This window comes from Phoenix dactylifera, chromosome 4 (assembly GCF_009389715.1).
Source record: "Phoenix dactylifera cultivar Barhee BC4 chromosome 4, palm_55x_up_171113_PBpolish2nd_filt_p, whole genome shotgun sequence".
NCBI classification, from domain to species: Eukaryota; Viridiplantae; Streptophyta; class Magnoliopsida; order Arecales; family Arecaceae; genus Phoenix; species Phoenix dactylifera.
Genome location: NC_052395.1, coordinates 2,758,978 through 2,785,432, shown reverse-complemented (window position 1 = coordinate 2,785,432; position 26,455 = coordinate 2,758,978). Strand labels below are relative to the sequence as shown.

Genomic DNA, 26,455 nt, shown 5'->3' with positions numbered 1-26,455 from the left:
TTTGGAGTACTTTGAGACTTGTGTAAGGCATGATCCAATAGTTGATGTTATGAAATAACATCAATTATTCTTTCACATGAGAGAGAACAATTTTGTTGGGTCCTCGTAGGATTTTTGGACGAATTTTAAGAGCGGAAAAGGGTAAAAGTGAAAATTAAAATACATCGTATGGTCCAGCAGACCAGACCCGAAATAAATCGGCCGGAAACGGCCCTTGGCCCGTTATCGTTATTGCCCGCTCTTGCACAATAAGAGTCGGAGGTCCGCTCACCGGGCGGTGACGGGGAGTCAACCCGATCCAGATTTTAAACCAGGCCGACCTTTACGATAGGCTCTAACATGGACGCCTTCGCCTTGGCGGTGGGCTGCCACGCCACTCCCACCACCCCCTTCCTCTCCCCTCCCCGTCCCCTCTCAAGAAATCATAAGCATTCCCGCCGGATCCCCGCTCTTTCTAAAACCCTAGATAAATCCCATGCCTCCACCTCTGCCGCTCCCTCCTCCTCTTCTTCTCCGGCCACCATTACGCCCTCCTTCAATTCTTCTGCGAGGCGAGCCGCCATTGCCGAAGTGGAAGCGTCGACCGACTTGGATTCGGCTCTCTCCAGGTTATCTTTTCCGACCCCTTTTCACTTCTTCTTGAATTAGAACAGCATTTGTAATCTACTGAGTAGAATGATATATAATTTCTTCCATGGAAGCACTCTATTTTGGCTGCTAATATTTGATCGTAGAAGCAATTTCTTTTCATTGACAACAATCAAGAATTCGGATTCTCAAAAAAAAAAAAAAAATCAAGAATCGGTTTTTAATTCTCATAGGAGAACGGAGAGACAAGAACCGTGGAAGTACGTAGGCTAAAAAGGCACGAATTTGATGGTTATCGTGACTCCAAATAACAACTGAAAGTAGAATTTTGGGTTTGGTGGTTTTCTTGATTCTCAATTTTAGAGAGAAATCCTTTCTTGTAGTCCCGTAGCATGTAAAACAAACCGGTCTTGCCTTCCAAGAAAAAAGAAAAACATAGACTGGGAAGTGGGAAGTGTTTTTTCTGATTCCTTGACAAGATGACAAGGAAGTTGCATAATCACAGTTTAAACAAAGGGGCTTCTCTGCATATCATGATAGTTTATATGAGAGTTCTTAAGAAATATCTTCAGCTTCCTCATTCTATGATCCCTGACATTTATCAAGATTTGCTGCCAATGGAATACAGTCCCCTCTTTCTAAATTCTGTACTTTACAAATCACGGTTACCTAATACTGAGAAAGAATTCTTTTGGATTTTAAGATTAAATTCCAAAGCACCTCAAGATCAGGTGGCTGTAGTTACTTGGCAACTTTTTCCCCTTCTCTTTGAACTCTTTACATCATCTTCATAAGAAGAGATTGTTTTGGTTTCCTACATCTTCACGTTGGAATGAAAGATCTCATGCACCCAGAACATGGTTATTCTGAGTGATGAAAATTTCTTGCACCATATGCAGTGATCTTTTAATTTGAGAAGAGATATTCCTGTTTATATTCCCCCACTTTTGCTGCACTTATTCTTATGGGCAATTGGTTAACGATGAATGCCAATAATCATTATCTGTACTCGGGAAATGTGCTTTCATGATCATTATGGTGGCCTTGGTCTTCCATGCAATCTTTCAGTTTCATTACTACATCTTTTTCTCTGGCCTTCAATTCTTGCTTCCATGCTTTATATATTAAAATGCACAGTAATGTGAGGCAAAGTGTCCAGGTGAGTGGATTCATGTGCATTAGTGTGATAATCTTAATAGTATTTAGGTATACGAAAGAGCACTTGCATGTAAAAACATAATCTCATAATTGATCATATCCAAAGTCAATGTAGTGGTGGATCCTCGACTTTGTTGTATCTTTTGTGATTCTTGTGCACTAGCATGGAAGTTGTTCTTCCAAAAAATCGTAGTTATGAGTGCTGAAGAGGCCTTTGAATGAAGTACGGAATATATGATAAATGACAAAAAAAATAATTTGGTGTTTCTGTTGCAGCGCAGGAGAGGGCAAAAAAAGGTGTACAAAAATTGTATATTGGTAGTGGTTTTTGGCAGGTGTAGAACATAAATAGATGGTTCTTGCAACTTAAATTTGATGTGTTCTGCGGTTCTGTAGACAAAACTTTGAGGGGAGGAAAAAACAGGAATTGTAGAATCACACCTCTGAAGTGAAAAATCAATGGAGAGGGAAAGGGTAGATTTTTTGGGATCTTAGTTAAAAAGAAGATAATTGTTTGAGTGCAGTCTACTCTTTATCCTTTTATTTATTACAATGAACTCTTCATTCTTGTGGATGTCCTAACCCTCTAATATGAAAGTCACAAAGGGAATGACTCCAACTCTGAAATACACATGAAATTAAAAAAACCCGAAGATCCTAACGATTAATTGCAAGCAAAATAACAAATTGCTTTCTAGGACTCGAGAAACTGAAAAAGTATAACTTTCTTTTGGACTGACTGGTACTTGATGCAGCACGGCTACGGGAGTGGAGTGGAGAGAGAAGGAGAAGAGAGGAAGAGGAGGAAGGAGGAGGAAAAAGAATAAAGAAGGGAAGAGGAGGGAGAAAATATAAGGGAGGCAATTTTAAGCATTCATCATCATTCGTTTTCATTCATCAAGTGCATAGACCCATATATAGGGTTACAAAGTACAAAAAGGTCCCTACAAATAAACTAATCCCATAAAACCCTAACATAACAATATGCAAATAAACTCAATCAACATAAAATAAACTAACATCAAATCAATCCAACCATAACGAAAGTGGCTGGACCCTTCTCCCGCGACGACCGTAGACCCACGTAACAGGCGGTCCGGTACTGTTGTCCGCACCAACTCTCCCCGGATCGAAAGAAGTTGACCTCGACAAATGTGGCTCCGTGCAGCTCTGGTAATACTCTAAAAGGTCCGGATCAATACGCTAAAGCTCCTCCCATGTAATCCAAGTCGAATCGGACTCTGAACGGCCACGCCAACGCACTAAAAAATGTTGAATGCTACCAGCACTGGATAAAATGGTTTGCTCATCTAAAATGGCATCAATGAGTTCTTTCTGTGCTGGTGGGAGAGGCAAAGAAAGTAGAGATGGTATGAAATCAGGGATATGGGAAGTAGCGGGCTCAAGAGAGGTCTCAACGAAAGGGTCATCAGGGATGGATGGTAGACCCTTGTAAGCTACCAAATCTTCAATATTAAAAGTAGAACTGATGCCAAAATCAGAGAGAAGGTCAATAATATAGGCATTCGTGCCCACCTGGTGCAATATCCGAAATAGCCCCGCAATACGAGCCTGCAGTTTCTTAACGATCCCATGCGGGAACCGCTTCGGCCGAATACGTACCATAACATAGTCCCCAAGTTGGAATATTTTGTCTCATCTATGAGAATCAGCTTGTAATTTATATTGAGCATTACTGGCATGGATGCGCTTTTAGATTTTCTGATGTAACTCATGAATATGTTGTGCAAATGCGTGTGCAGACTCAGAAATCCTAACATGGGGTGACATGGGTAAAAGATCTAAAGGTTTTCTAGCTTTGTAACCATGTACGACCTCAAATGGACTCATGCCGATGGACCTATTAACCGAATTATTGTATACAAACTGTGCGACGGAAAGAACTGAATCCCAGTTATAAGTATGCTCACCCACAAGGCACTGTAAAAAATTATCCAGACTTTGGTTTACCGCTTCTGTTTGGCCGTCACTTTGTGGATGATAAGCAGTGAAAAATTTAAGTTTCGTACCAACCGAGTGCCACAAAGTTTTCCAAAAGTAACTCATGAAACGTACATCCCGGTCGGACATGACGGTGTGGGGAAGGCCATAGAGTTTAACAATCTCATCAAAGAAGAGTTTGGCCACTTTGGAAGCATCCGAGGTTTTGGAACACGGCATGAAGTGGGCCATTTTGGAGAAACAGTCCACGACGACAAGAATTGAATCGTATTTTCGGACAGTACGGGAAAGTCCAAGTACAAAGTCCAAACTAATATCATGCCAAGGACGATCAGGTACCGGTAAAGGGGTATAAAGACCATTGTTCTGTTTTCGGTGTTTGGCTAATTGGCACGTTCGATATTGGCCAATGATTTTAACAACGTCCCATTTTAGGCTAGGCCAAAAGAATTGACGTTCCACCTCTTCGATGGTCTTATCATGTCCGAAGTGCCTGGAAAGGCCACCGGCATGTACTTCCCACACCAAGAAATCTCGTACGGACGTTCGTGGGATACAGAGCTTCGCTGCCTTAAACAAATAACCATCCTGAATATAAAACCCATCAATTGAGGGTCCTTGTCCATTAGCGATGGTTTTGTAGAGTTTTTCAAAATTGGGGCAAGAGTAGTCATCTCTGAGTCTGTCGAAGCCCGTAACATGTATGGACATGGTCAAGAGAAGGGTCACTCGACGGCTCAGTGCATCAGCGGCAGTGTTGGAGGCACCCGATGTGTGTTTAAGAACAAAAGTGTATTCCTGAAGGGGAACTCAACTTATTTGGCATGCCTAGAATTCAATTTCTTTGGGAGTTAAGGTAGCGAAGAGCTTCATGATCGGAGTAAAGTACGAATTCATTAGGTAGCAGGTAATGGCGCCGATACCGGAGAGCCTGAACTATGGCATAAAATGTCTTATCATAGGTATAGTATTTTTGCTTGGCCTCGTTTAACTTCTCACTAAAGTATGCTATGGGATGACGTTCTTGACTGAGCACCCCACCGATGCCACGGCCGGATGCATCACACTCCACTTCGAACACCTTACTGAAGTCGGGCAAGCGCATAACTGGCGCCTCCGTCATCATCTTCTTGACATCGTGGAACATGTTAGCAGCAGCGCTAGTCCAATGGAAGTCGCCCCCTTTCAAGCAATCAGTGATTAGGGACATAAGTGTGCTAACCTCTTAATGAAACGACAGTAAAAAGTAGCTAGCCCATGAAAACTGCGAACCTTAGTGAGGGTTTTAGGTTCGGGCCACTCGACTATCGCAGTGACCTTATCAGGGTCAGCAGACAAACCCTCTGAGGAGACAATGTAACCTAAGAAGTTGACATGAGAACTAAAGAACAAACACTTCTTAAGGTTAGCATACAATTTTGCATCCTGTAGGGTTGTACATATCAGTCATAAATGATCGAAGTGTTGCTCCTTTGATTGGCTGTAGATGAGGATGTCATTAAAGTACACGACTAAAATTTGCCCATGAAAGGTCGTAGTACTTGTGTCATCACCCGCATAAAACTACTAGGAGCATTCGAGAGGCCAAAAGACATGACCAACCACTCATACAGGCTAGCTTTTGTTTTAAAAGCCGTTTTCCATTCATCACCTGGACGGATCTGGATTTGATGATATCCACTTTTTAAATCGATTTTGGAGAAGATCGTGGCGCCTGCTATCATATCCAACATATCATCGAGCCGAGGGATGAAAAAATGGTACTTGACCGTGATTCGGTTGATGGCCCGACTGTTGACACATATCCTCCACGTGCCATCTTTTTTTTGGAGTTAGAAGTGTAGGTACGGCACACGAACTCAAACTTTCATGAATGAACCCCTTTCGGATGAGCTTGTTAATTTGCCATTGCAGCTCAGCGTGCTCAGAAGGATTCATTTGATAGTGGGGTAGGTTAGGCAGGGTAGCTCCCGGAACCAGATCAATAGCATGTTGTATGTCATGCAAGGGCGGCAGGTGATTCGGGAGGTCCTTAGGGAAAACTTCTGAAAACTTCTCAAGGATGAGCTGACCCTCTGATGGTAGCTCGCTTTGCGGACTCAGTTGGTTTTCGATGATAAGTAAAGCGTGCACCATAGAATCACTAGAAACTTTCCGTTCAAATTCGGACGGACTCAGGATATGGAGTTCCTTGTTCTTTGGCTCACTTGTGTTCTTGCCCTCGTCAAGTGTCCTAGGCCGTAGGGGATTAAGTTTAATCCTCTTGCCCTCAAATATGAAGGAGCAAGAATTAGATCAACCAAAGATGGTGATATCAAGATCGAACAACCAAGGTCTTTCCAATATTAAGTGACCCACATCCATCGAAATTACATCACACCAGATGGTGTCTTTATACGAAAGAATTTGAATTGGAACGAGACACTGTTCTTTGATTTGGATAGAAGACATATCAATCCAGGAAACCTTGTAAGGTCGGGTCTAAGAAACTGGAGTCAAACCCAAACGAGAGACAATGTTTGAAGATATTGCATTAATGCAACTCCCGCTATTAATGATAACCTTACAGTCTTTATCTCTGCACTTAAGATAAGTGTGGAAGATTGAAGTACGTCTCCAGTCAGCCTGTTCCGTGGGTTGGGAAAGAGCACACCGTACTACATTCATAACGGTCTGAGTTGATTCAGTCACAACCGATGGAGTTGTGGTTCGGATACATCCTAAATTGTCGGTACGTTTTTCTTGGTCATCATCGACGTCGTGGATGTCGTCTAAATTTGGTTCATAGATTTGTTCTTCCAATTCGCCGGTATTATCCTCTTGTTCTTGCGTTGCAATGACAAGAGATGTATTCGCATATTATGAAGCGACATGTCCAAAACCCTGGCACTTAAAGCATTGGACTCGAGAACTTGCCTTTGGGGCTTCGCCAAGAATGCCCTTGCCCTTAGTGTCCCGGTTAGGGGTAGGGATGGAGGAAATAGGTCTAGAAGGCGTGGGCCCAAGCGAATGTCGGGATCCTGAAGGGGCAGGCGCTGGTGGGTGGCCCTCGAAAGTCAAAATGTCGAGCAAATATATACCTAGTTACCTGCTTATAGTTCTGGATGAATGTGTAGTCCTGGTCGAGGGTGGATATTCTCGAAGGATGAGTTCCTTCCTGAGCTTATCATTAAGATCTCGTTGAAACCTGCTCAGGGCCATCCGTTCATTTTCTTGCACATTACATCGCATCATAAATTTGTCAAACTGGGCGATGTAATCACTAACGGACCGATTGCCTTGTCGCAAGGTATTCCACCGGTCGAGAAGTTCATCTTGGCAGTTGAAGGGTAGATATTTTTTTTTAGTTTTTCTTTCATTTCTAGCCAATTGATTATCGCAGGTTGATGTCTCCGAGCTAGCAATTGTTCGGTGCTTTGCCAGAAAAGTTTGGCGCGACCAACTAGCTTCGTCTTAGTAAACCGGATCTTCTTGTCCTTAGACAAATTATACCACTTAAAGAAGTGGTCCATTTCGTGCAACCAGTCTGAGAAGACCTTTGGGTCGAGGCGACTATCAAAGGTGGGGGCCTCAACACGAATGCCCTTCAACACGTCTTCATCATGGTCACGAGGCTGTTTAGGTTCCACATTATAACGATGACCTTGGTCAGCATTAGGAACGGTGCCCGATCCTCTAGGGCATGGGAAGGCATGATGACACCCTGGCAAGTGTACAATGTCAAAATTTTCCTGCCGAACAGAGCCGTGGGGTTCTGGGGTTTCATCAAAGTCTAGATCGGGGAAGTGGGCGACATTATCTTCTTTAGATTCAATGAGTCTTTGTAGAAAGGACTCAACTGACTTAAGGCGGGCATTGGATTTAGTGGTCAAGTCTTCGCGGTCTTCAGTAGGGCTTTGATGCGGTTGTCCATTGTAAACTGGGTATCGGGATGTGAGAGGACACAACCACTATGAAGGTGCATATGATGATTGAACTCAATTATATGCTACCCTATCAAAGAAGGACAATAATGATGTGAAGTAGATCAAATGCATGCAAAGACGATGAAAATGCAAAGTGTATGCTCAGTATAACACAAGACTATGCTTGAATAGAGAAATACCCCAAACTAGGAAGTAGAAAGAAACGCAAGCCAACAAGTAGCTGCAGTCAAGTAGTGTAGGTGTTCAGTGAATTATCAGGTGTCACAGAACCTTGTAGGCCCTAACGAAGGCTAGCTCTACAATTAATAATAAAGAGAGTTGTCATAAGGGTTGCTGTGTGTTTTGTGGAGGTGTGTGAGAGCGTGTGTTTCGGATATTCAGAGTATGCCACCAAGCACAAAACAACTATTTGATGCTAAATTAAAAAGAGCAAACAAAATATCCAGAAAAGGGCAAACCTGATCTGGCGGAGGGTGACGATCCACGTACAGCAAGCCGGCTCGCTAATCGGTGCAACTCTGGTCTGCCTGTGGTCCAAAGAAAGGAGGAAGAAGGCAGGCTGCAGTGGGCTTTGCAGGGATGTTGCAGGCCTGTGGGCTTGGCCCGTGAGGATAAAATGGAAGCGGGCCGCTGGGCTGAGGCCCCAAAGGAGGGGGGAGGGGCATCAGGCTCTGGCTTGATGAAAGAGGGGGGGGGGGACGTTCGTGGCGCGGTGGCGGGAGGCGACGGAAGCGGTGAAGAGGCAGCGACAATGAAGGGTGCGGCGGTGGAGTGGCGGAGTGGCGTGCGTGGTAGCGACGTGTCGATGGCGGCGGCAGTGGCGGAACCCTAGAGCTAGGGTTCCTCTTCGTAGGGAAGAAAGAGGTGTGAGAATTTTTTTTTTGTCCTTCACGTGCGACGGGGCATGCGGGAAGTCACGTGCAAGTCACGTGACCCTGCCTTTTTTTTTAAGAACGGATTTGGGTTACTGAACTGGGGTTAACGGGTTTGGATCTTACTCGTTAACCAACTTGAAACTCCCGACGGTTTCAAGCGTGCGTGCCAAGAGTCACGCCAACAGCTGCAGGCAATTCGCGGTGGCCGATCGTGCCGAGATTCATGCCACCTGTTACAGGCAGATCTCGGTGGCCTATGGTGGCGGCCGGCGACCGGTCACCCGCTCCGACATTGGCTCTCTTCCTGTGAGTGGTGGCCTGTGGCTACGACAGTGGAATTGAGGGACAAAGACGAAAGAAGAGAGGCGATGCTCCCTCTCTTTTTGGCAACGCGAGTTGCGCATGGCCCTTCAACACGCTCCGGCGTTCGTGGCGCGCGAGGTACATCGTAGATCTTGTGTGGCCACCTGAAATGTGGAATCGGAGGCTATTCCGCCATACACCAAGGTGGGGCTCGACGTTCTCCGGTAGCAACCAGTGGTACGGTGGCGTTGTAAGGCGGTTCGAGCGTTGCTGGCGGCGACTGATGGCGGCGGCGGGCTCAGGTGCAACGACGGTGGAGAAGGTCTAGCATAGGGGTTTTCTTTTTTCTGTTCTTTGTGTGGGAACTGAGAGAAAGGAAGGGAACAGAGGGATCGAGGCTTTGGCAACAGGGGCAAAGCCTGCCAAAGCTATGATACCAAAACTGATGCAGTACGGCTATGGGAGTGGAGTGGAGAGAAAGAAGGAGAAGAGAGGAAGACGAGGAAGGAGGAGGAAGAAGAATAATGAAGGGAAGAGGAGGGAGAAAATAGAAGGGAGGCAATTTTAAGCATTCATCATCATTCGTTTTCATTCATCAAGTGCATAAAGCCATATATAGGGTTACAAAATACAAAAAGCTTCCTACAAATAAACTAATCCCATAAAAACACTAACATAACAATATGTAAATAAACTCAATCAACATAAAATAAACTAACATCAAATCAATCCAACCATAACGAAAGTGGCTGGACATTCCTCCTGCGACGACCGTAGACCCGCGTAACAGGCGGTCCGGTACTGGTGTCCACACCAGTACTTATCCAAGATTTAGAACTAAAACTAAATTAATGCCATCGGTGTTAATAATATACATATCAAGTGAACTATTAAAATATTCCAAGCACCAAATAAGCTTGTCATGATTAGAGGTTGCTCCTCCATATAGTGGTTCCCTATCAGACTGGCATGGTATGCTCGGTATGGACTTGTATTTTAAGTCTTGGTAGTGCTTATTTTGTGTTTATTTTCTTCATGACCATGTGCTCACTTCCAAAGTCTTATATGTAGCATGAATATCAAAACATCATATGAGCTTCCCAAGGATCACTACGTTGTTGTTTCAAATTGTTTTTGAATCTCATATCGACTTCAATTTTTGTTCTCTTCCTAGAATAACAGATCCCTCACATATCTAATTGTTTAATAATTGTTGTCCCAGTCTCTTCGTCTAAGCTGCTACTTTGACCATTATGACATGTGGCTGGGCTGAAATTAGTATAGCTGTCTCTCTAACTTTCATATTTCTTTATGTACAGGGTGGAGGGAATATTGCAAGTACAAGATTATAACAACATTTTATTCTATTTTGGAGGGTTAAGAAGATGGACCAAAGTTTCTCAGGTTGGCAATTTGAGATCTTAATCCTCTTGTTTCCTGATTTTGTTGAAGATAACTAAAAACAATGCAAATGCTATTAACCCTTGGTAGATAATGATAAGAAAATTATGATGGTGGCCCCAAACAGATGAAAAAATGCATGTAAGTTATTGTAGTAGGGTTAGTAAAGATGGTAAGATTTCTCTCTCTTTGCCTGTTGTACCTATAAATGCACAGGTTCAGACGTGTGCTGCATAGATATCTGTATAACTAAATTTTTTGGATAAGCAATGAATTTAAACGTTTTACCTAAAAAGCTGTTGACTACTGGCATTGCTATAGTACTTCTTTCATGGCTTCAGAGCAAAAAAAAACATTTGCATGAAAAGGAAAATCTTTGTCTAGAACTTGACAAAAGCACTTCTCAAGCAAGAATAAGCCTAAAAGTTGCTTTTAGAAGAGGTAGAAAATTGAGCTTTTACCCTTCGCAAATACAATTTTTTTCTACTTCAGATCAAATTCTCAATCTTGCACTGCATGCGAGGTGAAAATAGGCTAGTAAACCTGGATTAAATGAGGATATAATTCGATCAGGGCCCTGCCAAAGTGCTATCTCTACCTTTGGTTGGATGTGAGCTCTAAACCTGGTTCCTATATCTTATCCATACTAAGAAAAACTCTGCAAAACCTAACAGAGGTAAGTCAAGATTGCTCCAATTAGATAACTAAATTTTATACTGACTGAACCCAACCCAAGCTTGACATGGTTGAATACAAACCAAGTAATTGAAGGGGTCGGCATGGTTCTGGAAGCTAGATAAACTTGAGGTTTTGTAGTTTGAAAGCCCACAAATCTATGTGGGCCTTTTTCCTTTACCCACATGACTGAAATACTTTGTGTAAAGCATGTTTACCTAAAAATTTAGGCATCGATTCTGGTTCTTGTGCTAGCGACCTACTGACATGGCGCACACAGTGCTATGCTGCACTGAAGCCAAAAAGAAAATTTAAGTAAAAATATGAAAATAGATCTAATAGGTACCATGCTGACCTATGTTGGATGTCAGTATTGGCCTGGATTGGCGCATGCTGACCAACATAACCAACACTTACAAAGCATTTTCAAATCATCTCCATAGAAGCACTTTTTGATTGGTAGTTCTTTTGAAGCAAAAGTGATGCTCCATTGTTCATGTTTGCAACTGCTTTGATTGATTGAACACAACTGTTAAATGATAACTTGTGTGTTTTCCCATGGAGGATAATAATTATACTTAAGATGCAGTTCCATTATTTTCTTGTACTTCTTTATTCTCTTCATTTTTTTGTGGGCTAAAAGCACAGGCTTGGCTTAGATATTTGGAAGAAGATTGTGCTGCTTTATATTTTAAGGTCCTGGGCTCACAACATTAAAGCTATTGCTATTATTGGTGGCTTATATAAAGCTTCATATGAGAATAAAAGTGTCAAGAGTTTTGTAAAAGAATGTTATTAGTCTATTCTATTAGGGATGTACCGAGTCATCTTATCATTTTGTTATTGCTGTACACTTTACAGTTCATGTTTTATTAATAAGCTTTACGGGGTTTTTGTTTTTCGTGGGTCAATCAGTTTTTCCAATTTATATAATATCCGCCATACGCCAATTAAAATCCAATAGCAATATGATGTTCTTTTCTTATAAAGTATTTTTGGAATCTGATAAGTTTAGCCCCCTTCGTCCCTGGCATTTAATTGAAAGATATTAACGGCTTTGCATGTTTGCTATGATGCAGCTTTTTGATTGGATGCAGAAACATGAGAAGCTTAATTTTGCATCATATAGCAGTTTTATCAAATACATGGGCATAAGTCACAACCCGATGAAAGCTCTACAAGCCTATGATAGCATCCCAGATAAGTCATTGAAGGTTAATGTGTCCATTTGTAATTCTCTTCTTGGTTGTTTGGTGAAAAATGGACGGTTCGAGAGCAGTAACAAGTTGTTTAATCAGATGAAAGATGATGGTCTATCGCCAGACTTGGTCACTTATAGTACTGTATGTCCAGTAATGCTATCCATGATTTCATTTGTTTGTTCTCTATTTTTTTTTTAGAATCAACTAGCGTGTGAAATGTTTATATCTTTGTAATTCTGTAGATTATTTAATAGCTTGTAAGTTTTCTCCACCCATACTTTCCTCATAGTTTTCCTTCTGTCTGGTTATTTTAGCTTCTGTCAGGTTGCAGTAAAGTGAAGAATGGCTACTCTAAGGCGATGCAGTTGGTCCAGGAACTTGAAAATAAAGGTCTGCGTATGGATGGTGTTATCTATGGCACTCTTTTAGCCACTTGTGCTTCAAATAATTTATGTGACGAAGCAGAGTCATATTTTCAGCAGATGAAGGATGAAGGTTGTCCTCCTAATTTATTTCATTACAGCTCCCTACTCAATGCTTATTCGGTAGATGGGAATTATATGAAGGCTGAGAAATTAGTAAATGATATGAAGTCTTCGGGATTGGTACCAAATAAGGTATCTTTCATTTTATATGATGTCTGTTTCTCCCTTATTCGCTAATGTTAGTTTCCTTGGTGTTCTGAGTTAAAGTTCTTTCACATAGACATTCTATGGTTTAATTAGTTTTTTAATAAATATACCCAGCTTTTAGAATCTTAGATATTGTTGTTTTAAGGTGTCCCCCTTTTGCAATTAGTTTGATTGTTTGATTGGTCAAAAATAATATGTTGGAAGATTTAATTGTGGCTTGTAAGTAAGGCTTTCCTCCCATAAATTCCAAATGTGCCCCTATTGCAACATGTTCATGATATTCAGCAACAAGCCCTATCAAAAATTTGGGTTGGTCATTCAAATCTTTCTTTGCTATTCTGTAGTTAGAGAATCAGGAGTTGTAGTTGGCTTACCTTTTCTGATTGCTAATTTGCCCAGCAAAGTAATTGTATACTGATACTGTACATAGAGGCGACAGTCATGGTTGATTTATTAGTCTTTGTGAAAATTATAAATGGAATTATCAGCTTCTCTTATTTTTGACTAGTTCCCTTTAAGGTCTTACATAGGACCTAAGGTTTACTCTTCTCTGGTATAAGGATATAACCCTTCATATCTTATTCTTGCTATCCATTTTTTTTAACCTAAAATTATTTTCCAAAAAAAAAAAACCGAGCATGAATCAGTGTCCAATTTTCTGTAGAACTGACCTAGAAATAGGGCATGTATCTGGTTCCAACCTTGGACCTGCAATAGTGTGGAACAGTTTTCCATCTTTGGGATTAATCCATAACACAGAGTGTCCTATCCTACCATTAGGGCTTGTTCCATTGGACTGTCTTCCTAAGTGCCACTCCATTGTTTTTTTCTGTATAACACTATTCCCTTTAATCATAGACCTCTTCTACCATATCATTCTCAAGCATGGAGGGCTGCTTTGGTCTTGAACTCCCCAATTCTGGGAACAGCCTACATCTGATGCCACCATCTAATTAAAGTTGTCAGCAGTGTCTTTAGTCTTTACTGTATGCCTTTTTAATCTTGTCTAGTTCTCCATCACATCATATACTTTTAAGCAAACAATTACTAGTACAGTAAGCATAAGAGACCAAGTTGCCTTTGTTCAACCATACTTAAAGGATTTGTTACATGCGTTGTATAATTCCATCCTTTATGGGAATATGAGGTGAAGGGTTGATCTTCTGAAATAAACTCTCTTTATGTAAAGAACATTTATAATGCTAATACATGTATCCAATAGTACAATATATTCCTCAAGTCTATATCAACTTAATATTTCTCATGCGATTTCTTGTTGCATCTATATTTTCAGGTTTTTCAATTTTATAAATAACAATTGCATTAAGAATGCCATATTTTGTTAATTAGTGTGAACCTCTGAGTAACGAATTGGAAACATGGACATTGTGCATGCAGCATGTCATCTTGTCTTGATTGTTGTAGGCAAATACATACGCTACCAGATCACAGATCATGCTTTACACTATGTATATTGTGTAATTGCATGATTTAGCAGGGAAAAGGAAATATCTGAGACTGATAATATATCTTTGTGAGTTCTGGTGGAAACATTAAGGAGGCAGTGTTATTTCATCCAAGCTGTGTCTGTGGTGTGGTTCCACAGAATTTCTTTTGTCAATCCATCAAACTTATCAGATTTTTATATTTCTTCTCAAGTCTAGTTACATCTATCTGCAGGTTATTTTGACTACTTTATTGAAGGTGTATGCTAGAGGGGGCCTTTTTGAAAAGTCAAAGGAACTATTGGCTGAATTAGAGTTTTTGGGATATGCTGAAGATGAGGTACACTAAAATTGTAAAAGTTCTGATGCCATGAGTTATATAAGATTTTCATTTTTGTGTTGTTCTCTTTCTTCTCCTCTAAGATAATATATTTGAAATTATTCATGGCATCCAAAGCATTCATTTATGTTGAGTATATCCTGACATATAAGTTATATAATGGATGATCAGGCTAGTCCTTATGTAAATTAGCTTTTGAAAGACATTAGGAACAACTGATCCTACCTTCATTTGCATAATGATGGTGTTGCATAGGATGGAAGATGCTGATCTTTCTATATGATTACATTTTGGTATAATCCCATTTCCTTTATATTTACTGTATGCACTTGCAAGTGGCTTTATGTATCCTTATTTGCCAAGAATTCCTACTTAGGGCAACCTCTGATGTAATAGGGGATGCCCTACAATTCATGCACATAAAGTTTAAATCCATTTCATCACAATTCATCATGTTTTATGACTGGCTGTTAAGCTAAAGTTAGCCCTCCATCTTTTTCATCTGGGATTGGGACCAACTGTTGTGGCCTGTATCCACTTCATATGCTGCCCCCTTCCCCATCTTCCTTTTTTTTCCCTTCGAAGATTTGTAAATATGCTTAGAAATACCTTCTTGTTATCTTTATTGTTTCAGTTTCATCATTATGTAACCACCCTTTCAATCTCATCAAATGCAATTTTACTTGTAGATGCCTTACTGTTTGTTGATGGATAGTCTTGCTAAGGCTGGACATATACAGGAAGCAAAGGCTTTATTTGCTGAAATGAAGCAAAAACATGTGAAATCTGGTGAGCTCTCTTCTAGATATGCCACAAAATGCTAATTTATGTATAAAAATGGTTGGTAGTTCATATTAACATTTATAGATATGTTCTTGTTACTTTCTTGCTTTATTCCCCTCTTCTCTTGGGTTGCATTTTAGAAAAAAAATAAATAACAAATATTAAGAGCTGTTAATAAAATATGACTCCAGATGTCATTAATAGGAGTCTGAAGGGAGAAAAATAACTCCCAAATTTTGAAAAAATTGTCATCTTGGAAAAGACAGCCTAACCTCAAATCAGCCACGACATTTGAAAACCAACATTTGGACTCCGATGACTTGATTCTAGATGTCATTAATAGGAGTCTGAAGGGAGAAAAATAACTCCCAAATTTTGACAAAATTGTCATCTTGGAAAAAACAGCCTAACCTCAAATCAGCCACGACATTTGAAAACCAACATTTGGACTCTGATGACTTGATTCATCCTGAAGAGTCCCCAAACTGCATTTGGCTACTTGGACAAGTTTCTTTGACCTTCATCATCGATAAGGAGATGATAATGCTAGTTCAATAATTGTATCCTACTATCTCTCGGAAAGGTCAAAAGTCTAAAAATGGAGGCTCTATCATAGGCTCCCTGCTCCGCTCCCTAAAAAGGAAAAAAAGGTAGATGCATAGAGACAAAAAGAAAAAGTAAAGAGAAAAAAGAAAACCCTCATCCAACTTTAGATCAACACCAAAACTAGCAGCAGCTTTCCACATCCAACCAAAGATTAGAAACATTTCTTAATAAGTAATGCCACACAAATATAATAAGCCCTAATCCAAATTTATGCAAACTTAAATGCTATGGTATAAATATCAGAAAATATGATGCTATGCCATATTAAGCAGCAATCTCAAATTAAAATTAAGAAAATACCTGTCTTAGGACTCAAAATATGACCTATTCTAATGCAAAGAAGATGCTTGGTATAGATGCATACATGCCACTTGCTGAAATCAGATTCAAACAGCAGCTTTTCACAGATAAAGCCTATGATCTTGTAGCAAAAGTATCGAAAATTACTAGTATTCTTTGAAGGATGCAAAACAAGGATTTTCATTTGTCTAGATGAATGTGCTGCGATCCTTTTCCTGTTTCTTGCTTTGTGGATTGTATATGAAAGCCCAAGATCAGACACCTTTTTTTAGTTATAAAAGCAATCAAGGTGCTCCAAGGACTGGTTTTAGGGTTTGCTCATGTACTGCAAAGTTTTCTATGTCCGAAAAAAGAGGGCTGACGGGTCTGCAGAAGTTGCAGATCTATTGGACTCACACGAATCAGGTTTTAGGCCGATCAAGGCTTGAAATAAGTGTTGACTGATAATTGTAAGGTGATTGCTGCGGGGAAATGGTAATAAGGGTAGAAGAACGTTTGCTTGAGGCTATAATATGGCAGAAATGAGGAAAAAGAAAAAGAAAACAGAAACACTGTGTGGAGATATTTTGGGAAGAAGAAAAGGAGAAAACAAACTAATTTCATTACGGTTTGGTAGGGAATCACTTCCTAGGGCCTCACACCCATATTCCACGTCTCATATGCAGAGAGAAAAGAAAGAGAATTTTGATTTTGTTGATGAAAAATTCTGCATACAATGTTCATGAAGGCACGCCACTGTAGTGTTATTGTTCACACTATGGTGCCAACCCTGCCCCTTATTTAATTTCTAAAATGTTTTCTTGGCTCTTTAATGATGCATGTGACTAGACTAGCCACTTGAATTCAGTCCTTTTTCACATTATACTAAACAAAACCTCGCTAAAACAGGAAATATAATTAAAATAAAAAATAAATGACACTAAGATCCAAAACTTGACAAACTTTAATGATGCTCGATGATATTCGTGAAGCTCCCGTCATGGCACCAAGTCATCCAAGTCAATCCCAAGGCTTGGATGTTTCTTGCTCATCTTGTATAAACTCAAAATCTGTTGCAATCCCCCATCAACACTCTCTGGCTTGGAAAAATTTGCCTCACAACGCATCGAGGCTATGTCTCTCAAGCAGCTCTGGCCTAAGCTTTTATAGGTCATCATCTGTGATCCATGTGCTATCTGAAGTTGGATATCCTCTCCACTTGACCAAATACTTCTAAAATTTGGTAGCACTAGCAGAGACTATCTGCTTACCAATGATGTCGTCAATCTCATTCTCTTTCTTCCTTCGAAGTGGTGGATGAGGTGGAGTGGGAGGTTGTGGAAGTGTAGATACTAAACCTCATGGAGATGCAGAAGATGCAATAGTAAAAGTAGTAGGAAAGATAGAAAGAAATGGCTCAAAAGATACATATATGGGCTCTTGGTAGAGTGACAAGTCCTCTACATTAAATGGAGGGCTGACCCCATGTCTTTAGGAAGATCCAACTAAGAAGCATTCGCACCAATCCTTCTCAAGGCATGGTAGGGACCTATCCTGCTAGCATGCAGTTTCCTCAAGGTTCCTCATGGGAAACTCTTCAGGTGGACTCACACCATCACCACGTCTCCTTCTCCAAACGCTTGGAACCAGCGATGTACATCTGCTATAGTTTTATACCTCTCATCGCTCAAAGTATTTTTCCAACGAATTTCAACATGCAAATAAATTTGCTAACTCACTAGGTCTAGATGCAATAGATGGGAGAATCAAATCTATAGGCCTCCTAGGCTGGTAATGTGTGACAATCTCAAAAGGAATATGACCTGTATATCGATTGATGGAGTTGTTATAAGTAAATTCTGCCACTGGAAGAACCTGATTCCAACGAGACATCATCTTTTGCATGACATCTGAGAATTTTTCCTAAACTCCTATTTACAACCTCTTTCTGTTGGATGGTATGCATTGCAAACCTAGAGTGTCGTGTTAAGCATTTTCCAAAAATAGTTTATGAACTTTATATCCCTATCTGAGACAATGGTCTTAGGGAGATTGTGCAATCTCTACAACAAGGATGGAGTCATGACCTTTAAGTGTCCTAGGAAGACCTAAAACAAAATCTAAACTGATGTTGCATGTGGAATAGGCAGCAATATGTACAAACCTATGTTCTATTTTCTATCTTTCATTGCTTGATATGTACGACATTGAGGAACTATGCATGCCACATCATGTTTGAGGCTAGGCTTGAAGAACCTACTTCTCCACCATGGTAGTGGTTTTGTTCCTCCTAAAATGACCTACTACTCAACTTGCATGTAATTTCAAAATCAGATAATCTCTTAAAGACTTGCTGAGAATACATAGGTGACTGTCTCTAAACAAGTAGCCTTCACAAATAATCTATGTGATGAGAACGTGAATCACTAGTCACAGTAGTGTAGATTCACCAAAATCCGGACACGAAGGATAGTTGTTAATGATCCTATCAAAACCCACCACTCACGTAGATTCATGGTATGTAGGATGGCTATTGCCCAACTAAGTGCATCCGCTTGTTTATTCTCAACACTTGAGCAATATGAGAATAAAAGTGTGCTCCTGCAAAACCATATCAGTGCCCTAATTTCTTTGGGAGTTTTAAGTACTGTAAGGCTCAGTAATCAGAATACAAAATAAACTCCCTAAGCAACAAATAATGGTTCCAATACTCAAGGCCTGAATGATGGTGTAAAACTTGGTCATAGGTGGAATATCTTTGTCGTGCCCTATTCAGTTTCTCATTAAAGTATGTGATAGGATGACCCTGCTGACTCAAATCTCCTATGCCTACGCCTAAGGCTTCACATGCTACCAAAAAAACCCTAGGAAAATCAGGGAGTCTTAACGCATGGGCTCGTGACAATTTTTCTTCAATTTTAGGTTTAGTCTATTTGAACTCCTCTTTGTTCAGCACAATTCATGATGGGAGCCATAATGGTACTAAAACTTTGATGAACCTTCTACAAATGGCGACCAGTCCATGAAAATTATTGGTTTCGTGAATGCTAGAAAGTTCGAGCCAGTGTCGAATGACTCTAACTTTCTCAGAGTTAGTTACAACACCTTCTTCACAGACAACAAATCCAAGAAAGTGATCAATACAATTCATGAAAGCGCACTTCAAAATAATGTAGAGTTTCTTATATCGAAGAACCTCAAGTACCTAACATAACTGACAAAGGTGCTTTTCCTTAGATTTTTTATAAATGAAAATGTTGTCGAAGTGAACGACGAGGAAACTACTTATGAAAGGGCATGTGTGATGACCCTCATAAATGTACCAAATGACTAACCACTCATAAAGTCTAATCTGTCTTGAATGCAGCTTTCCACTCATCACCTTTTCTGATACGAATATGGTAGTATCCACTACATAGATCAATCTTAGAGAACGTCAACAACCCAGCCATCATATCTAACATATCATCAAGTCTAGATATTGAGAACCTATACTTGGATCATAGTCTTGTTGATGGCTCTATTGTCTAAGCACATTCTCCAACTACCATCCTTTCTAGGGATGAGGAATGTAGGGACGGCACAAGAATTAAGACTTATGAAAAATTCTCCCATGTAACAACTCATTCACCTGATGTTTCAGCTCAGCATGCTTAGTAGGGCTCATTCCATAACGAGGAAGAATGGTCAAGGATGACCCAAGCACAAGAATGATGGCATGTTGTATGTCCCTAAGCGATGGTAACTCATTAGGCAACTCCTCAGCCATGACATCACTAAATTCAGCATGTACCTAACTAACCTCCTCAGGGACCTCCGGTGTAGATCCAACTAGTGGTTATATGACCTCGATGACCACAAGAGCATATACAACCCCTTCTTTCTTTCTTTCTCAAACTGCTTCTTATTAAGCACATGGAGGGGTTTCTTTTGCTCAACAAGTTGTTTAGACTTTTTGGGTTGACCCTTTGACTCTCTTTTGGCCAACACAATTTTCTTTCCATTATGCTGGAAAATGTGTTGATCCTTCCAAACTGGGTCACATCCAAATCAAGGAGCCAAGGTTTTCCTAGTGAAATATGAGCAACGTCCATATGAAGGACATTACATCAAGTAAGATCCTAGTATGCTGCTAGTTGGATAGTGACCAAACACCTCTAGGTCATAGTAGGCATAGCGATCTTATCTATCCAGGCAACTTTATAGGGTTGAGGGTGTTGCTCGGGTGTCAACCCCAAATGACCCACTGTTTTATTTGGAGACAAAATGTATGCATCCGCTACCATCAATAAGTCTGCAGCTTTGTCACCATTCTTGATGCATGTATGAAAGATAGTGGTGTGTCTCTGATCCTCCACAACCTTAGATGTGATCAAAACACGCATCACATGCAGAGAGGTGTCCTCCAATGCCTCTTTTGTATCACTTGCCCCTTTCTCGGATACGTGAACATCCTTCTCTAACTCACCCTCATTCTCACCTTTAGCACCTATATAAAGATTTCTAACAGGGTACTAATATGCCTAATGACTAATCTTGTGGCGGTTATAGCATTCAATTGCATTGCTGCCTTGTTTGGAGGAGGTGGCAGCAACTAAATTCCCTTTAGGATCTCTTAAAGAAGAAATGTCCCACTACATGTATAACTAGTTAATTGAGCCTGTTGGTTTCCTTCAGAGGGTCTCTAAGAAGCAATCTCCCTAGCTTGCAAATTGAATCTCCTAACTTTAGGAGTTATCAAGTACTGCTACAACTCTAAAGCCAACTAATATGCATGGTCAATTGAATAGACTAATTGTGGCAACATCCCTCACCTAATGTTAGATTTAAGACTAGTGTGAAACCCAGAGTGGGTGAACTGTGGCTCCTCTGCAACTTCACACCGGAGCATTAATTTATTGAACATGTTCATGTATTGAATGACGACAAGCTACCTTAGTGCAACATGAACAACTTATCCATCAAGTGATCCTTATAGGTTGTTGGAAGATACTTTTCATTCAGCTTTTCGTTCATCTCTTTCCAACTATCTATAGGGCCCTGCTGTAGATGCTTACGTTGTTGTTCGACATTGGTCCAATGAATCTCGGCTTGTCCAATTAATTTCCTCTTGGCAAATCTAACTCTTCGGGAATCCGACATATCATACAGTCGAAGTAATGGTCCATCTTAGATAACCAGTCACTAAAGTCTTAGGGTCAAGCCGCCCCCATCAAAGCTAGGCGCCTTAAGCTTTCTTTCTTTGTGATATTGTCCTCCATGTCACGAAAATCACCCCTACTTGACCATAGTACTCTGTATCAAACCAACACCCATGATATGCAGGACTTGTTGGTCCAAGAGTTGCATGATGTGGCCTAGGGTCCCTACAAAACCCTCCCTGTGGAGGGCACTCAACAATTGGTGCCCTATGGTGTTTACCCACAACTGATGGTCTAGGGTGATTCCTCGGGGCCAATCTACCTCATCAACATGCTCTGAATCCACTAGATCTTGCCATAGATCATGCCTTCTGGATTGTGCGTGTGCTCGTGATTATTCTTGTTTTCAGGACGAGGTTGTACGAAACCTTCTCTCTTAACAGTCCCATCTGCTCTAGGACTAGAAGTGCTCTCTAAAGACTGGAAATGATCTTCGTCATCCATGAACTCATGCACTAACTGATCTTGTTAGGCTTGCATGGTATCGAACTGTTGGCAAATTTTTCATTACATGTTCTTTCTCTGTCTATCTGCCATACATCCTCTATAAGGTGTCCCGTGATGGGTAGCCATGATGCAAACCTAAGCTCTGATATCAAAAAAAATATGATGCAAGACAACCATAGGGAACTTAATAATTAATGCCACACAAATATGATAAACCCTAATCCAAACTTGTGCAAACTTAAATTTTTATGAATATAAATATCTGAAATATGATGCTGTGCGACACTAAACAGCAATCTGATATTAAAATCAAGAAACTACCAGGCTTAGGGATTAAACAACCTATTCTAATACAAAGAAGATGCTTGATAGATGCCTAAATGCCCCTTGCTGAAACCATATTAAAAAAATAGTTTTTCACAAATATAGCATATGATCTTGCAATAGAAGTATTGAAAATTACCAGAATTCTGTGGAGGATGCAAAGCAACAGATCTTCATTCACATAGGTGAGTACGCTGCATCGCCATCCAAATCCAATCTTTTCAGTTTCTTGCTTGTAGATCATGTACAACAGCCCAAGATTTGAGACCCTTCCAGTTGCAGTAGGAATTGACACGTCACAACAACTAGGTTTAGGATTTGCTAGTTTACTGCAAGGTTTTCAGAACCAAAGAAAGAGGGTTGACAGGTCTGCAGAAGTTCCAGTTCTGATTGGACTCCCACGGATAGCGTTTTAGACAGATCAAGGCTTGAAATAGGTGTTGATTGATGGTTGTAAAGTGACTGCAATAATAAGGGTTGAAGGGTGTTTTCTTTAGGTTGTAATATAACAGAAATGAGAAAAAAGAAAAGAAAATAGAAGCACAGTGATGAGATATTTTCAAGAAGGAAGAAGAAGAGAATTTTGATTTCTGTAAGGAATCACTTCCTACGGCCTCACACCCATATTCCAGGGCTCACACATGGAGAAAAGAGAGAGAACTTTGATCTCATTGATGAGAAATTTTGCATATATGTTCATGAAAAACTCTAAGACAAGGGAATATTAAAAAATAGAGTATTGCAGCATTACCATTCATGCTACAGTTCCATAAACAGTAACCTTCCCATTATTTAATTCCTAAAAACTCCCTACTGACTTTAATAATACATGTAACTAATCACTTTAATTTAGTCCTTTTCACACCAACAGAAGAAAATATGGCTAAAACATATTTTATAATTAAAATAAAAGACAAATGACACTAAGACCCATAACTCGACAAGCTTTAATGATGTTCGACTTTATTTCTGAAGCTCCATTCATGGTGCCAGGTTATCCAAGTCAATCCAATGTCTTGGATGTTTCTTTGCTTGCCTTGTGTAGACTCGAAATTTGTCATCATCCCCATCATGATCCTGTCAATATTCTATTCTAGGTTTCTAATTAATTTCCTTATTAAGCAATAAAGGATATTCAATTAAAAATAAACAAGAAAATTAGTTGGATGACATGGTGGTTTACATGATAGGAATATGAACCACCATTGCATTATTTTTTTTTTTTGCTTTGGCGGATTCATCATACAATGCATGTACGAATACACCCAATAAAATCAAAAAACACAAACTCACGGAGCGTTTGTGGCCGCTCCTCCTCTCCTGACCACAAGGTGTACCCTGAGTGGTGAGCTGCGTAGTCACCATTGCATCAGTTTTATAGTTGAAGCCAAAGGAGTAAAGTAACTATCCTAGGTTCAAAATGCATCAGCCAAGAAATCTTTGAATTCCATAATCTGCTCGACCATTCTTGCGATCCATACTGTTTCTTTACAATTAACAAACTAGTGAGGGCCAAAATCATCCTTTCGTTATTAAAGGTTCATTTTCCTGCTATCTCGTTTTCTTACCTTTGCTGCACCTAGTACTTTCTCCAATGCCAGAATCAGAAAAAAAACACTTGGGTTCCTCAAGGACACCCAAGCTGATTGAACCAAGATCTGTTTCTACCATCTGGCAGGTAATAAGTTTTTCACAGAGGAACCTTCATAAGCTTCCTAGAACAAGATTGAACAATATTTATTCTCTCTCTCATGTGGTGGGTGACATGCTGGTTTAGGCAGTATTTAGCTTTTGGATAAGGTATGAACCAGGAGTATAGTGTTGGGTGAATATATGTATGGCGACTAGTATCTGATGAAAGAGTTGTTTGCTTTATTATGTAAGGTATCTTTGACTGAAGACTGTTTCATCGCATAATGATCTGGTTTGTTTTTTGGTGGAATTTGTTGGATAGGAGGCGCTTATCAGTTTTGTGGACCTATTATTCAGAGTGTTAATTCTCTGGTAGAATTTGTTTGGTGAATTAAACAATGTGCTCGATGTTATCATTTTCATCCTCAATTCTGGTTCCCATATAATACATGGAGGTCGATGGGCTTGTCACAGGTTTTTTTCTTTTTGCAAATGACACGTGACAGAATGTTCAGGAATAAACATAAGCATGACCATCATTGTGATGTGCTTTTAATTTCCTTGACACTGACTCCACAACCTTTTTCTTCAATGGTCAAACCAATTATATTTTTGTGAAATTAGTGAATAAATGAACTAATGAGAACTAAAAACTACTTTATTATTATGTGCAACATAATTTTGACATGAAAGCAAGAACTACTTTCTAAAATTCAGCATTTTAGTTAAATGTTCTTAAACTAATAAATTGTTGTATATCTGTATGTCTTGCTGAACAAGGGATTAGGTATACATGTAGGTGGCATGCCTGCCTAGCAGTAGCACAATACATACTGTGCCCGGCCATGCTGTGATATGCACTGATCGCTGTGTGCCAAGCACATGCATACAGCCTGCCAGTGCTGCATATATACAAGGCATTGGCACTGTACATCGAGGATTTTAGTACTGCTAGCATGTGCTGTGCCAAAACAAAATATCAACTCAAGAGCACTTTTGGTTTAGTAGTTGGTATTGGGTGGCACCAAGATTCATCAGCCCATGCTGAACTGGCCTGGGTCAACATGGGCTGACATCATTCAGTACTGGTCAGCCCATCTAGTACCTAGTAGCAATGCAGTACTGGGTGCCAGTATTGGCTGAGCACGGACTGGTGCTTGAAACTATGCCATATCAACTGTGTCAGATGGTATCAAGCTGGGTGCTTTAAACCATGCAGAGAACCTATATATCATATCTAACTGTTTCAGTTCATGGAATTAATGCTTCTCCTTTCTGCAGCTGGATATGCCCACAGTATAATTATTTCTGCATTATGTCGTAGTGGGTTACTGAAAGAAGGAAGAACACTTGCAAAGGAATTTGAAGCAAACTACAACAAATATGATTTGGTTATGCTTAACACCCTGCTCAGGGCTTACTGCAATGCAGGGGATATGGACAGTGTAATGCAAGTGTTAGGAAAAATGGATGAGTTGGCAATATCTCCTGATTGGAACACATTTCATATTCTAATAAAGTATTTCTGTAAGGAAAAGCTGTATCACCTTGCATATCGAACTATTGAGGACATGCATGGTAGAGGCCATCAAATAAATGAGGTAAGCTTTTCTTTAGCATTGTATTTGTCTAAATTCGTTTCTTTAACTGGTTCTCATAAAGCATGCTGGTTTTGAGTCTTCCAGTTTGCTAATATTACATTGTTTCTTCACCATTGATCTATGATAAACTAGTATCCATGAAGATGCTAGACATGGATGGTAGGATGTATAAAAACAAACGGGATTTTTAATAATTCAATATGAAAAATTATAGTGGCCAAAGCTTGGTGCTGACATCAATATCTACTCTGTACTTGACAAGTTCAGATTTTAACTCGTTTTTATCATATCTTGAGTCTCTTTTTTAAATCATCAAAGTTCAAAATTTTAATATCAAACAACTTTTGAACATGCAGACACCATTAATTGTTTTTCAAATTTTAATGAAGAGATTATATTTGAAGATGTATATTTCTAAGGGGAAGATAGGTTTAGTGGTGGGTGGCCAACTGCACTGATTTTCTACTTTCTATATTCTGCAGCAGTCATATTGACTAGTTTTGTAAAATAGAGGCCCTATCTGTGTCAATTGCAAGATTAATCATGTTGTGCTTTTATGCAATTTCATAGAATTTATGAAATGATGTTGTCAAAGCATTATTTCAATTTAAATCCAGCATTTTCAAACACCTCCATGTGATCATAATGTCCAGAAATTTTTGAAAGATTTTTTTTTCTTCTCAAATCAAGCAATTGGACAAGTGATGACATTGTTTTGTAGAAATTGAGCATATGCAAGGCCACATCAAGTTGGGGAAGGTACAATTTGATACAAGAAATACGTAGGGTGCAACTATTTACTCAAAAATCCTACTTGCAACCAATTTCTTGTAGTATTTGACTTCTTTTCTATATTAAAATCGTCCTTTTATTCCATCTTTCAAATTTGAATTGTTTTTGGTTACTTTGCCATGTAATTTCATCTTGAGAAAGTTTGGTCTTCTCATGAGCTCCATGTTGATTGGAAATTGATATGCTTCTTGGTGTTGGTTGCTGGTATGGTCTTTCCAATTCTTAAACAACAACAGCTTCAGTGACTTGCCTAGGTATATAGCTATATGCATAGATGAAACTC

General features: G+C 39.8%; 1 protein-coding gene across 4 annotated transcripts in view; it reads left to right on the top strand.

The window, feature by feature from the left end:
* Positions 1-324: 324 nt before the first annotated feature.
* LOC103712971 (pentatricopeptide repeat-containing protein At1g10910, chloroplastic) overlaps positions 325-26,455 on the top strand; it is a 46,782-nt gene continuing 20,651 nt past the window's right edge. For all 4 annotated transcript variants that reach the window (XR_005511360.1, XR_005511361.1, XR_005511359.1 and 1 more), the window contains exons 1-7: positions 325-608; positions 10,132-10,216; positions 11,968-12,231; positions 12,405-12,707; positions 14,403-14,507; positions 15,197-15,296; positions 25,061-25,380. Coding sequence is in view for 1 of the 4 variants with exons in the window: in XM_039125308.1 (XP_038981236.1) it covers positions 340-608; positions 10,132-10,216; positions 11,968-12,231; positions 12,405-12,707; positions 14,403-14,507; positions 15,197-15,296; positions 25,061-25,380 (1,446 nt within the window). In the remaining 3 variants the exon portion in view is untranslated. The remainder of the gene's footprint in view (positions 609-10,131; positions 10,217-11,967; positions 12,232-12,404; positions 12,708-14,402; positions 14,508-15,196; positions 15,297-25,060; positions 25,381-26,455) is intronic.